This window comes from Chinchilla lanigera, unplaced genomic scaffold (genome assembly GCF_000276665.1).
Source record: "Chinchilla lanigera isolate Chin_1 unplaced genomic scaffold, ChiLan1.0 scaffold00004, whole genome shotgun sequence".
NCBI classification, from domain to species: Eukaryota; Metazoa; Chordata; class Mammalia; order Rodentia; family Chinchillidae; genus Chinchilla; species Chinchilla lanigera.
Genome location: NW_004955405.1, coordinates 36,758,988 through 36,771,002, shown reverse-complemented (window position 1 = coordinate 36,771,002; position 12,015 = coordinate 36,758,988). Strand labels below are relative to the sequence as shown.

At 47.6% G+C, this 12,015-nt stretch overlaps 1 protein-coding gene across 1 annotated transcript in view; it reads left to right on the top strand.

Moving 5' to 3' along the window:
* The first annotated feature begins 1,928 nt into the window (after positions 1–1,928).
* Slc5a8 (solute carrier family 5 (sodium/monocarboxylate cotransporter), member 8) overlaps positions 1,929–12,015 on the top strand; it is a 51,496-nt gene continuing 41,409 nt past the window's right edge. Inside the window, exons 1-3 of the mRNA XM_005374548.2 lie at positions 1,929–2,298; positions 7,546–7,611; positions 9,721–9,772. Of these exons, the coding sequence (XP_005374605.1) occupies positions 1,948–2,298; positions 7,546–7,611; positions 9,721–9,772 (469 nt within the window). The 5' untranslated portion in view covers positions 1,929–1,947. The remainder of the gene's footprint in view (positions 2,299–7,545; positions 7,612–9,720; positions 9,773–12,015) is intronic.

Genomic DNA, 12,015 nt, shown 5'->3' with positions numbered 1-12,015 from the left:
ATTTGCGACTAAGTTCTTACTAAAACGGCGCCGGACAGCACAACACTTCTATTCCTGATCAGTTCACAACAGAACGCCTCAAACACACCAGTGATGTCTTACCAGTGATGTCTGTAGCCTCGTAAACTCTCTTAGTCTACTCCCCCTCGCCCCTGGGGTCAACAAGTGGTTTGAGAACCTTGAACTCCATATTGGCTCACAAAGAAGCCTCAGCACAGCCGGAAGCCCCAAAGGGCTAACCTAATTCTACATGGTACAGAAAGCCTGCGGCTCACCCTAAAGAAGAGGCGGTTAGGTGAACGGAAAAGAGAAAAGAAACAAAAGCAAACCAAAACAAAGGAGTACTCCAAATCCAAGCATTTCGTCTCCGGATCTCTTTTTCACACCAGTCAGTGCCCCAAATGACCCGCAGCAGGTCCAAAATGGTCCCAGTCAGTGAAGGTCCTTGCCTCACCCAAATGATGCTGACAGTAACCTAAGAGAAGCCCCGATTGGTGGGGTCGGAGGATCCCTGGTGCGAACCTTCTGGCAGGAAACTAGGACAAGTTCCCGCAGCTCCCAAACAGCCTTCCCCTCTACCAACAAAAGCGTTTACAGGCGGCTGATGCCACAAGCAGGGATAGAGGGGGACCCCCAGGTGAGAAAGTGTCCCCAGCAGCTGCTGGAGTGTCCCTGGAGTCCTGACATTGGTTCAGCTAGCCACGAGCAGCCAGTCTCTCTTCCCAAGTGACCGTCAGGGCTCCTGGCAGCAGGGCCTTCCATCCCTTCATAGCTGTCCAGACTGCCTCCTGCCATTCAGGTTCACATGCTCAGGGTCATCGGGTCACCGCTAACCAAAGCAAAGGAGGCCGTACATTTTGGTGAAAAGGGAAGAATGGAGTTACTCAAAGCTCGCTCTTAGGAGATGGAGGGGTCTATTTGCCTCAAATCGCTGAGTACAGCTGGGCAAGGCTCTTTCCTAGTAAGGAGGGGGAGGGAACGCCAGGGGAAGCCGGCCTGTCCAGGGTTCTTCCACCCCTTTCAGGACCAGAACCTTCAGGGGATGAACTTGGCCTTGACCTCCTGGGTCAGCAAAGGCAGACCCAGTCCTTTCCTCTGGGCGAGGAGAGGGGGGGGAGCCTTCATGCCCTGGGCCGGAGGATGTTAGGAGGCCACTTGTCTCTAGAGGAAAAAAAAAACAAACTTCTCAAGTTCCACTTGGCAATGCCGTTTACATTCCTCATTTGAAAAATGGAGATAATTCTATCTCAAGGATGATGGTAAGAAGTACCAGTTAATGGGGAAGATGTGGCATGCATCCAGGCGCTGCACATAAGCGTTATTATCAGTACTGCAGCAACTGCGCATCGAAGACAGGCTGTCCGGGGCCAGACGGGCTGCGGGCCATCGGAAAAGCCAGGCTCCTACCTGTCCCTCATAACTGCTTCCCTGTAAGGACTGTGATCTCAGCTCCCTGCTGTTGTGTCGGAATCACCCATTAACCTGTCAAATAAGACAACCCGAACGCTCCGGGCATATCTGCCAGTGGGGACCTGGACTGTTGGACTGCAGAGCTTCCCTCGCAGGCGTGACAACTGCCCTTCGACCCACACTCCACGCCCTGCTTCTTTAAATGCTGCCCCCCCCTGGGGGGGGGTGTCACCGGATAAAATCTGAGCCGGGCGCTCCCTGTGGCTCCGCTGCTGCTGCTGCCCGGGCTGGAGGCTCCTGCAGCAGCACCTGCCCAAGCGCTCCGGGAGCCTGGGGCGAGCGCCCGGGGCGCGCGTCGGGCTCCCAAGAAGCCCCAGACTTTGACGTCCCGGAGGCCACCGCCTGCAGGTGCTCCGGCTGCCACCTCGCGGGGACGCACGGCCGCAGGCCGCCTGGGACCCGAGGGGCTCCACGCGCGGTGCGCCCGGGGCGCAGCCTCCGATCCCGACGCCGCAGCGCAGGGCCGGCCTGCGCGCCATGGGGGCGCTGCGCGCGCTGGGCAGCTTCGCCGTCGGGGACTACCTGGTGTTCGCGGGCGTGCTGCTCGTCTCCGCGGCCATCGGCGTCTACTACGCCTTCGCGGGCGGCGGCCAGCAGACCTCCACCGACTTCCTGCTGGGCGGCCGCAGGATGACCGCCGTGCCCGTGGCGCTGTCCCTCACCGCCAGCTTCATGTCGGCCGTCACCGTGCTGGGCACCCCCGCCGAGGTCTACCGCTTCGGGGCCATCTTCAGCCTCTTCGCCATCACCTACTTCCTGATGGTGGCGCTCAGCGCCGAGGTCTTCCTTCCCGTGTTCTACAAGCTGGGGATCACCAGCACCTACGAGGTGAGCGGCGGGGCGCGGGGGCGGCCTGCGGCCGGCTGTCACCCGCGCGTCTGACTCTGTCCCGCGCCCGCCGCCGGCAGAGGGGGAACCTCCGGAGCTCAGGGTCCAGGGCGCCTTCCAAAGGAATCGGGGTGCGCCGGATTCCCGCTGGCGGAGGTTCTTTCCGCACTCAGCATCTCTGATTGTTCGGCAAGGGGAAAGGTTTTTAAACTTTCTGGAGCGGGAGTCGGGACCGGTACATCATTCGAGCCGCAGCGCGCTCTTTTTGAAAGGAGCGCGGTCCTCGCGGTCCTGGGCACCACCCACGTTACAGGGAAACCGGTGGAGAGTTCGCGCCGCCGGGTCCTCCGGGAGTCAGGTACCGAGGAGGGGAAGGTGCGGCCAGGGCTCCCGTCCCGGCACCTGCGCTGAGGCCAGATTTCCCTCTTCGCTCCCTGGGTGACTTGGCCACTTATTTAATTAACCTTCCGTCGCTGTTTCCTCATCTCGGAAAGAAAATAATACCGCCTACTTCATTGGGCGGTTGGGGAGGATTCAGTGCGTTGGTTCGAGGCGTCGCATTTAGGATACTGTTTAACACAGACTTGCGTGTTGGACAGGTGTCGCCCAGCATTATCTGGTGATGGTGGAGGTTACCCTGTGATCGCCAGAGAAGTGCAGCGTAATACCTTTAAACAGCTCTGCCGTTCTCCACGGCAGGTGGTGGAGGAACACCGTGTTTCTTCTCCCGCACGCCTCCCCGGGTAGGGATTGTCTGCAGCAAAGGGCTCCCTACGGATAGTGACTGGTTTCCCTACGGAGCTGTTCAATGGGAAGGGAGGACGAGGACTCCAGGGAGCTCCTCAGCCTCCCTACCCGAGCCCCGGCCCCACACTATGTTCATGGCCGCTGCGATCTCCTCCCCGCACCATCCCCCCCGCCCCCCCATTTCCCCTCCCCCACCATGGTGCGGAGTCCCCGGCGTCTCATCTCAGCGGCTCTCTCTGGCCTCGAGTTGATCTAATGTCCGCTCCACGCCAGGCCCACTGGAGGGTGGTTTCCTAGTGAAGCTGGTTCAGCTGGTGCTGGGGACAGTGGCACAGCAAACCTTGGTGACAAATTTGGCTTGGGCACTCGCGATGCCGCGCAGGGCAAGGCACCCCCGGGGCAGCGTTGCTTCCTCTCCCTCTGGTCTCTGTGCCTGGGAGGAGCTCAGCCATCACCTGGAAGTGAGCAGCAGAGAATTTTGGCTGTATTTCCAGGTGACAAATTGGCTGCTCTAGGCAAAAATCATGGCTCAGCTCTGTTTTTTTTTTTTTTTTTTTTTTTTTTTTTTTTTTTTTTTTAACATTGTAGTGTTTAAAAAATAATTAATTTAGCACTTAACAATGAGGAGAAGGCAAAGCCAGGCATGGTGGAGCACACCTGCAGTCCCAGCACTGGGAAGGCAGAGGTAGGAGGATCACTGCGAGTTTGAGGCCAGCTCGGGCTACAAAGTGAGTTTAAGGCCAGCCTGAACTGCATAGTGCAACCCTGTCCCAAAAATAAATAAATAAATAAATAAATAATGAGGGGAAGGCAAACAATATTCCAGATTCTAGCTTCTTTTGAAAACGTGGAAAATTGGTGACATGAGACCCACATTCCCCATGGCCACAGGAACTCCAGCACACAGCGATGGCTCCCACTCAGTTATTTTCTCTTCCGGGACCCTCATGGCATTTGCATAGTTACTTTCTTATAGTGGGGAAATCCTCTGCATTTGTGTCTTTATCAAGGGAAGGGAGCTCTTGTTTCAAAGGAGAAGTGAGAGCACCTGTTTCCTAGCAGGTGTGCGGGCGGCTCCGCACATCGGTCTATGCACACGCCTAACATGTGTGTCACTCTCACGTGCTGCCTGCTGGGCCCCGTGGGCAGTTGAGCCTCTGAGCTCTGATCTGTACTTACCCAACTCCAAAACTTAGAGAGGGTTTGAACAACCTGGCAAGAGACTCTCATTCCGCAAAGAGGGGTGCTGCTCTAGTCCCTGACCCATGCCTCCTTGCGCTGCAACTGTAACTCTGACACGAAATAGCTTTCTCACGTGTTTCTAGTGAGGGCAGCAAAGTTAGCAGGGGTTCTAGCTGACAGTGGGAGAAAGCTGACTTTTGTGAAAGCTGGAACACTGGGCAATGTTTCATGTGCATTACCTGAGTCAGTGGTCAGAAACTCCTTACAAGGGAGCTTCCCTCAGAGGCCAGTCTTGCAGACAAAGAGACTCAGAACAGGTTAAGTAGCAAGAGAGCTGGAAGCAAGGCGGACACATGCCTGGCAGCATCCTGGTTGCTCCGGAAGGCTCTGCTGTGTCTGTATAATTAGGCTTGACGCCCATGCAGTGAAAACCAAGGAGGAAATACGGGACGCATAGACCTGTGAGCCGTGTCCAAAGCTGGGGCATCAGGCGATCAGGAACAGGCAAGGTGGGCAGAACGTTGTGCCCCTTCCATCCGGTCGTGGCAAAGGCTTTCTTATAGAGCATCTCGCGCATGCGCTGAGAGGTAGAGCTGTCTACACAGAAGGTGAAGTCTAACATTCTTGCTCAAATAGAAAATCTCTCCCTATTGACGTTTGCATAGCTCGAACCGGTGATCCACAAGCATCTTAAACACCTGTTTATCACTGCCTTCAACACATAGGCTCAACAGGTGTCCTGCAGCTTCCAGGCCCAATTTAATTCGCTGCTTTTTCAGTCTTTTTGGATCCAGCTTAATCTGTGCGTTTGAGCTGAATTTCTCAGGGTCTTTTTGTTTTTCCTATCATCTTGTTGTGAAATCCTGTATCGTTTTTATCGTTTTTGTGTTGTTTTGTTTTTGTCTGTGTTGTTTATTTTTTCTCTTTAAAATAAAAAAATTTTAAAATTCTTTTATTTATTTTATCAGTGGAAGTTGAGGGGTCCCTAAGTTACTCAAGGTTCAGAGGATTATAATGATCTTGACTGACTGCAGGTGCTTATCATTACGCCATAGTTTTGTCCAGACACCCTAAAACCACTCTTTAAAGCTTACTGCACCGTGACTTGGACTTTTGATTCAGCCTTTAGGTTATTTCCTCTGTAGCTTAAGGGACCATGGCTAGCTGAGAGAGCAGTAGATTTCTTGGTTATGTCTTGAGTTGGTCTTGTGTGTGCTTAACCATATTGCTCTTCCAGATCAGCTGATCTTGGAAAAGCCCTGACATATAAATACGCCCTCCAACTTAATTTGGTTCAGGTTTCTACGTCCTTACCTATGTCACATTCTGCTCTTGTTCTCTTTAGCTTCCAGCGGCTGCCCGGAGAGAGTAAAGGACCTCTCTGTCTGTTCATGTCCATTCATGTGTAATAGAGGCTCACTTAAAGAATTCCGCAGAAATAACACAGCCCTGTGTCCAAAGTTCAAGAACATCTCCCGTCTTCTAAAATGCCTTCCAAAAATGTCAAGTGATTTTGATTCAAGGAATTCATGAGGTTTGTGGATTTAGATTCCACTGGCTTTTTGGTGGAATATTTTACTTTTGAATGAACAATTTACAGCATTTCCCCCATCAATTTATGTCACTGGAGAATCTACAAAACCCTGCAAAAGAAGAGGGAGAAGAATTGCTACTATGATTCTCATTTTCAAGAGAAAGAATGAATGTAAGATGTGGAGAGGAGCTGGCTCAAGCCCGTGAATCAGGAGGGGGGCACCGTGCTGTGTATTTGTCAGCCTTAGCTATTTTTGGAGGCCCTACTATGTGTCATCTACTCATAACTGATTCTGAGATACATGGTTGGATTGTTTTCTTTTTCTTTCTTTTTTTTAAAAATTTTTTTTTGGTTTTTGGTTTTTCTCTGGTATCAGGAATTGAACTCATGACCTTGCACTTGCCAGGCAGGTGCTGCATGGTTGGATCGTTTACTTTTTTTTTTTGTTTTTTTGTTTTTTTGGTTTTTCTCCGGTACCAGGAACTGAACTCACGACCTTGCACTTGCCAGGCAGGTGCTTTGCTGCTGAGCTAAATCCCCAGCCCTCGTTTGCTTGTTAATCTGGGTATGTGCACAGTTTTGGGCGCCAAAGTTTCTAAATGTGTGTCATGGTCCTGGCCCTCATGAGTTTTTGAGCTTGGTGTCTTTTCTGAGCTCTAGGGTCCTCGTTGCTAACTTGGGCTTCTATACAGCCCCCGCCTCCTCAAGGTATTGGGAGAACCCCGTACCCAGCAAGGAATCCGCATGAGTTTGCCACAACTCTGGAGAAAAATATCAGGTGTCTTTTCCTCTAATTATTACCCAATGCTAGCTTTTCATTCCTGTTTCCTGCAATATTATAACAAGACTATTGTCAGCCTGAAACTTTTCTCTACACGCAGATCTTATATGCAAGTTTCAAACCTCTTGGGTTTCTCCTCTGGAATTCTGATTGCAATCTGTACTGTGTTACGGTACACTGCATCATGTAGAGAACGAACAGACCACGTTAGAAGACATTGCAGATCTTAAGGAGATACAGCAGGATGGTTGGTGGGCGCTGAACAGAAACTGACTTGGGGAATTTATGTTTTAAAAAATTGTGTATGTACATGTGAGAGCCATGAGCGTAGTTCCGAGAATGGAGTTGAGAGGGAGAGGGAGCAGGTCTTGGAGGAGACAGACCCAGGCCAGCTTCTCCAGGCCCTGGGGTCAAGGTTAATCCACAGTCACTTTCTGTCCCAATCTTGCCTCCCTGGGCAGAGAAGCTGATTGGCTGCCCTGGGTCATGTGATTTGCTCTTGTTCTGAAGCAGCGCCGCACTTGAGGACAATCGCATCACAGGTGCCTGGATTTGGAAAGGGTTGATTGCCCACATGAGTCGCCGGAACTGTACGGAGTGGGTGCTAAGAGGAGGGGAAGAACGGCAGATCTCTTACTCTCAGATACATGCATATTCCGCTTATGTGACAGTTTTCCAATCTTTCTAGGTCAAACTGGGGGTAAAGAACAGATCGGTGATTGGTAGGGCTTAGGGGTGAGAGGAGGCTTGACCAGGAAGTGCAGCACCAGGGAACATTTGGGGGCAGCAGAGCTACTGTGCCATAGATCTTTGTGTGGGTTAAAGGCCACTGAATTGTGCTCTACACTGAGTCAGCTTTGCTGTATGTAAATAAAATAATGGTAAACAGAGTGCAAATGGGTTATGCAATTGCCTTCACTTTCTAACCCTTTATTTCGTCAGCTACTGATAGAAACGTTCAGAGGATTCATGTAACAACTCCCTTTCTTTTTTTCGACCACAGTATTTAGAACTTCGGTTTAACAAATACATCCGTCTCTGTGGAACAGTCCTCTTCATTATTCAGACAGTGAGTAGCTCTCCATTTGTTTGTTTTCTCTCTTGTCACTGGAGTATTTTAATCCATGGCATCTGGGTGAACCTAACTTGGGAAACCTTATGTGAAAGATAAAAAGATGTTGAAAATATGAGGAAATGAAACAGAAAACATCTGTTGATACCCGTTAGGGTATTAAGCCTTATGCTGATTAAACAGTGTCTCAGCAAAAGCTTTACTTCCTGGAAAAACAGAACGACTTAAGTGAGTTTAGCTCTTGTATCGATCAAGCAAGAGATATGCTGCTTTAGGGAAATACATTTCCCCCATCCCCACCTCCACCAAGGTGACAGTTAAGGCATTAGTAGGCGACACATGGATTCCACGGAGCTGTAGTAGCTGGCATAAGAATTCTATGAAAGGGAAAACAAGTTGGATATTTTTCAATTCCTTTTTTTTGGAACAGGTTGAATAATAGATGAAAAATCTGACAGGATGATGTTAGGAAACAATTTTAGTTGTTGGAAAGCATACTTACAAAAGGAATTTGTGCTCTTAAAAAATTGAACTATAAGAGCCAGTTGAGGCAGTCACTTAGAGTGTAAAAGGGAAGAATGAGGAGCTCAGGAGGAGTTTTTAAAGACAAACACACAATTCAGTAATTTAAGAAGAATACGCGAGTAGCCAAGCCCTATGGTTGGGCCTGTAACCCCAGCATCCTGGGAGGCCTAGGCAGGGGTATGGTAAATCCCAGCCCAATCTGGGGAACTGAGCAACTTCATGAGACCCTATTTCAAAATAAAAGATAAATAAACAGAAGCGTTGGGGATGTAGCTCCCTGCAAAGGCTCTGGGTTCAAGCCCCAGTACTGCCAAGAAAAAAAAGGAATATGCAGGTGGGTATGTAGTGATTGTTACAAATGTAAAGCAGGGACTTGCCAAGTGACAAGCGACTGAAAATGCTTCCATGGCTTCCTGGGTTGCTGGAGGTTTCCCACGACTGTTGTCACCTCTGCTGCAGCCCTCTTCCTCCTGGCATTAAGCATATAAAGCTGGGAATGACAATTTGTTTCTCCAATCAAAAGCCGCCTGAGCACTGACTCCAGTGAGACAAAGTGCATTTGGAAAACTGCCGATTTGATTCTATTTTTTATCTTTGCAAAGCATGTCAAAGGAAGGTGGCTTTTGGGGTCTGGGAGAGATTCGGACACAAAGTTGAGGTAGCTCGCATTGTTCAGACCTTTCTCGGTGGGTTTAAAGATGTCCACCGGGAAGAAAAGGGGACAACTGTTAGGAAGACAGCCTGTCACAGTCTCAAATTCTCAGCCTGGACAGAATCACGATCGTGGAGAGCTGCTCATTTTTTTCCAAAAAGAAAGGCGCTTTATCATTTCTTTCCATGCAGTATAACCAGGTATTCAAATAGTACATAATATGTTTGTAATTGTAATTTGTTTGTTATGGAATAACTTTGAAATTAGCTTCTGCATGATATATTTGAAGATAATGCAGTGAAAATGAATACAATTTAAAAGAGAAAGTGATATTTTGAGAAAAAGGCTATATCTTACTATTACACTCAGGTTCAGTAAATATTTATTGATCATATGAGTGAAAAATGAAAAATAATATAAAAAAGACGGATTATAATTTGTGTTGGCTTTCAGGATTTTCTTAAGTGCATAGTCACACTTTTGTCCAATAGGCACACAAATATTTAAAAACAAGTTTTAAAAAATTTTACTTAAAAGTTATTGATGATCAGCTGTGGTTTGAAGTCAGGAATAAGGACCCATACCCTTCCAAATTTATATTTCTTTGTTTTTATATGTTTCAAATCTAGGAAAATGAACTTCAAGCTTGAATGGGTGGATCGTTGACCATTTGCACTGATCACTACATAAAAAATACCTAGAGTTTTTTAAAAAGTTGGTCATAAAAGATTTTTTTGTAACCTGTAAGCACACTATGAATAAGAATTAATTTTACTTAGCATTTTCCAAGTTATAATTTTATTAAATGTACTAAAACTGCTGTCTTAATTCCTCATTGGTTTTATAGGAAAACCAATATTTTATAATTTATACCTAGCATTCATGAATTTTGTAGTTCATAAAATTCATTTGATTTTTTCCCCCCTTAGATTCTGTATACTGGAATTGTTATCTATGCCCCTGCGCTGGCTTTGAATCAAGGTACGTTTTCTTTTTCTGTTTTTTTTTATTAGTACGTGTTTGTGATACATAATATACGTTCATTCTGGGGAATTGGTACATATACCTATTACATCTTGATCCTTTTTATTTCCCTTTTTCCTCTTCCTCCCCTCCCTTCTCCCCCACACCCAGATCTCGTTCCATTCTCCACATCATCTCCTGTCATCTGTCTTTTACTTTGCTCTTCATTTATACCCTGGATTTCTCATAAAAAAGCTAGACTGTGTGACATTTAAGCTTGTGCGTCTGATTTATTTCACTTAGCAGTATGGTCTCAGGGTGCAACCCTTTTCCTACAAATGACTCAGGTTCATCTTTCTTTATGGCAGAATAGTACTCCATTGTGTGTAAATATTACATTTTCTTTATCCACTCATATGTTGATGGACATATAAGCCACTTCCATGATGTAGCCATGAAGGTACATTTTCAAAGTGGCAAATCATGTAACTCAGTTTGGGGTTCAATTTCAGTGATCCTTATTCTCTCCATGGGGAGACAGAGATGGAAGAATGCTGCTGGTCACCGCATCAGGGTTACGCGGGGTGGGGTGGCTTCCGTGTCTGCACTGGCATCTGTGGGTTTCTGGATGGACAGCTGCCGAGTGTCTGCAGGTTTTAGAAGGGCAGACCTCACCGGGCTTCTCCTCTGGGCTGTGTCCACCAGCTGTCCTCCATTCCTGAGCAGATGCCTCGTCATCTCAATCACGAGGAATTGTACAGCCTCTCCTGTGACTGTCTCGGGAGTCCATCCCCAAGGCCTCGGGTCCATTGAGGAATCTGGCAGGGAGAGCAGGGCTTCCTTCCACTTCTAATAGCTCCACAGAGGAAGAGAAGAGCCGTGACATTGATCTGAAATGCCAGCTTGCTTCTGGTGACGGCAGTGCGGTGCCGTGCAGTGCAATAGCATCTGTCCTTGTGGTTGACCTCAAGAGGACTGTGCAGACCCACGAAGGACCTATGTACTCTTGAGCTGGCGGATAACAGCAGTGAGGCTGGGCTCACTTACGGAGGCAAATGTTCATGCTGGTCCTGCCTTCAAAAGTCTTCGGGGAAACCTCACTCTCCTTGAATTCTTCTCAGTCGGAAGTGAGTTTATCTCTAAAACTTCCTCATCAATGGACAAGTGGAGTCTGATGGGAAGAAATGCAATTAAAATGTAATTCCTGGACTTAATATAATATGGGGAAAACCTGCTCACCTACACCCTACTTCCTTGATTTTATAAGAGATACGAGAGTCATTCTCACTGTTTACAAAGCACGACAGGATCATTACAAAGAAGAGATCGTGGCATAACGCGCCCTTACCCCTAAGTGCCAGACGTGTGCCACGTCCCTGTTCTGTTCCCGGCATCAGGAATGGCTCCTTTTGTATGTCAAGAACTGAGCTAGCTATAAACTTCATAAGCTACCTGCTTGTCTTAAGCATAACTGAAGATGTTAGAGTTTTGAAGTGCACCGACTTTAATTCTGTGAAGAAATCAAAGATTCTGTTCTTAGACTCCAAGCACCATGCAGGAGTAGTTAGGACCCCAGGGACCGCATCGTGACCCCTGGCATGTCACTTGCGTACTCACCATGCCCGCCACGGTGGGTACAGGCAGAGTCACAGTGTTCGGGGTACAACTGATGCGAAATAAGCATTTATTTAACTCACTGGGAATTTAACATTCTCTAGGCTTAGTCTCTTTTTTAACTTGCTTCTTTTGTTATAGAAAACTAGACATACTCTAAAACGGAGACTAGAGTACTGACTCCTAATATAGCCACCACTCTGCATTAATAATTATCAACTTATGTCAGCTTTAATTCACTCCTGACTTCCTCCAATAGATTATTCTGTTGTAAACTTGAAATGTCCTGTTATTTCATCTGTATTTCAGCATGTCCTTAGAATTTATATAATTGGAAGCACGGAGAGCCTTTTTGTATCTGGTTTCTTTGGTTATCAAAACATTTTTGAGTTGTATTCTTTTTGTAGTGTGGCAGTAATTCTTTCCTTTCAGTGCTAGATTTTCACTGTACACATTTATCAGAATCTCTTTCACTCTTCTTGTCCATGAACATTGGATTGCTTCTAGTTTTAGGCTATTCTGAAATAAGGCTGCTAAGAGCATTCTGCTACAGTTGTGTTTTGTTTTTCTTTTTGACATGTTTGTGCTTCTACTTGAAATGTAATACAAGAAGCTGGGGGGCTGGGGATTTAGCTCAGCGGCAAAAG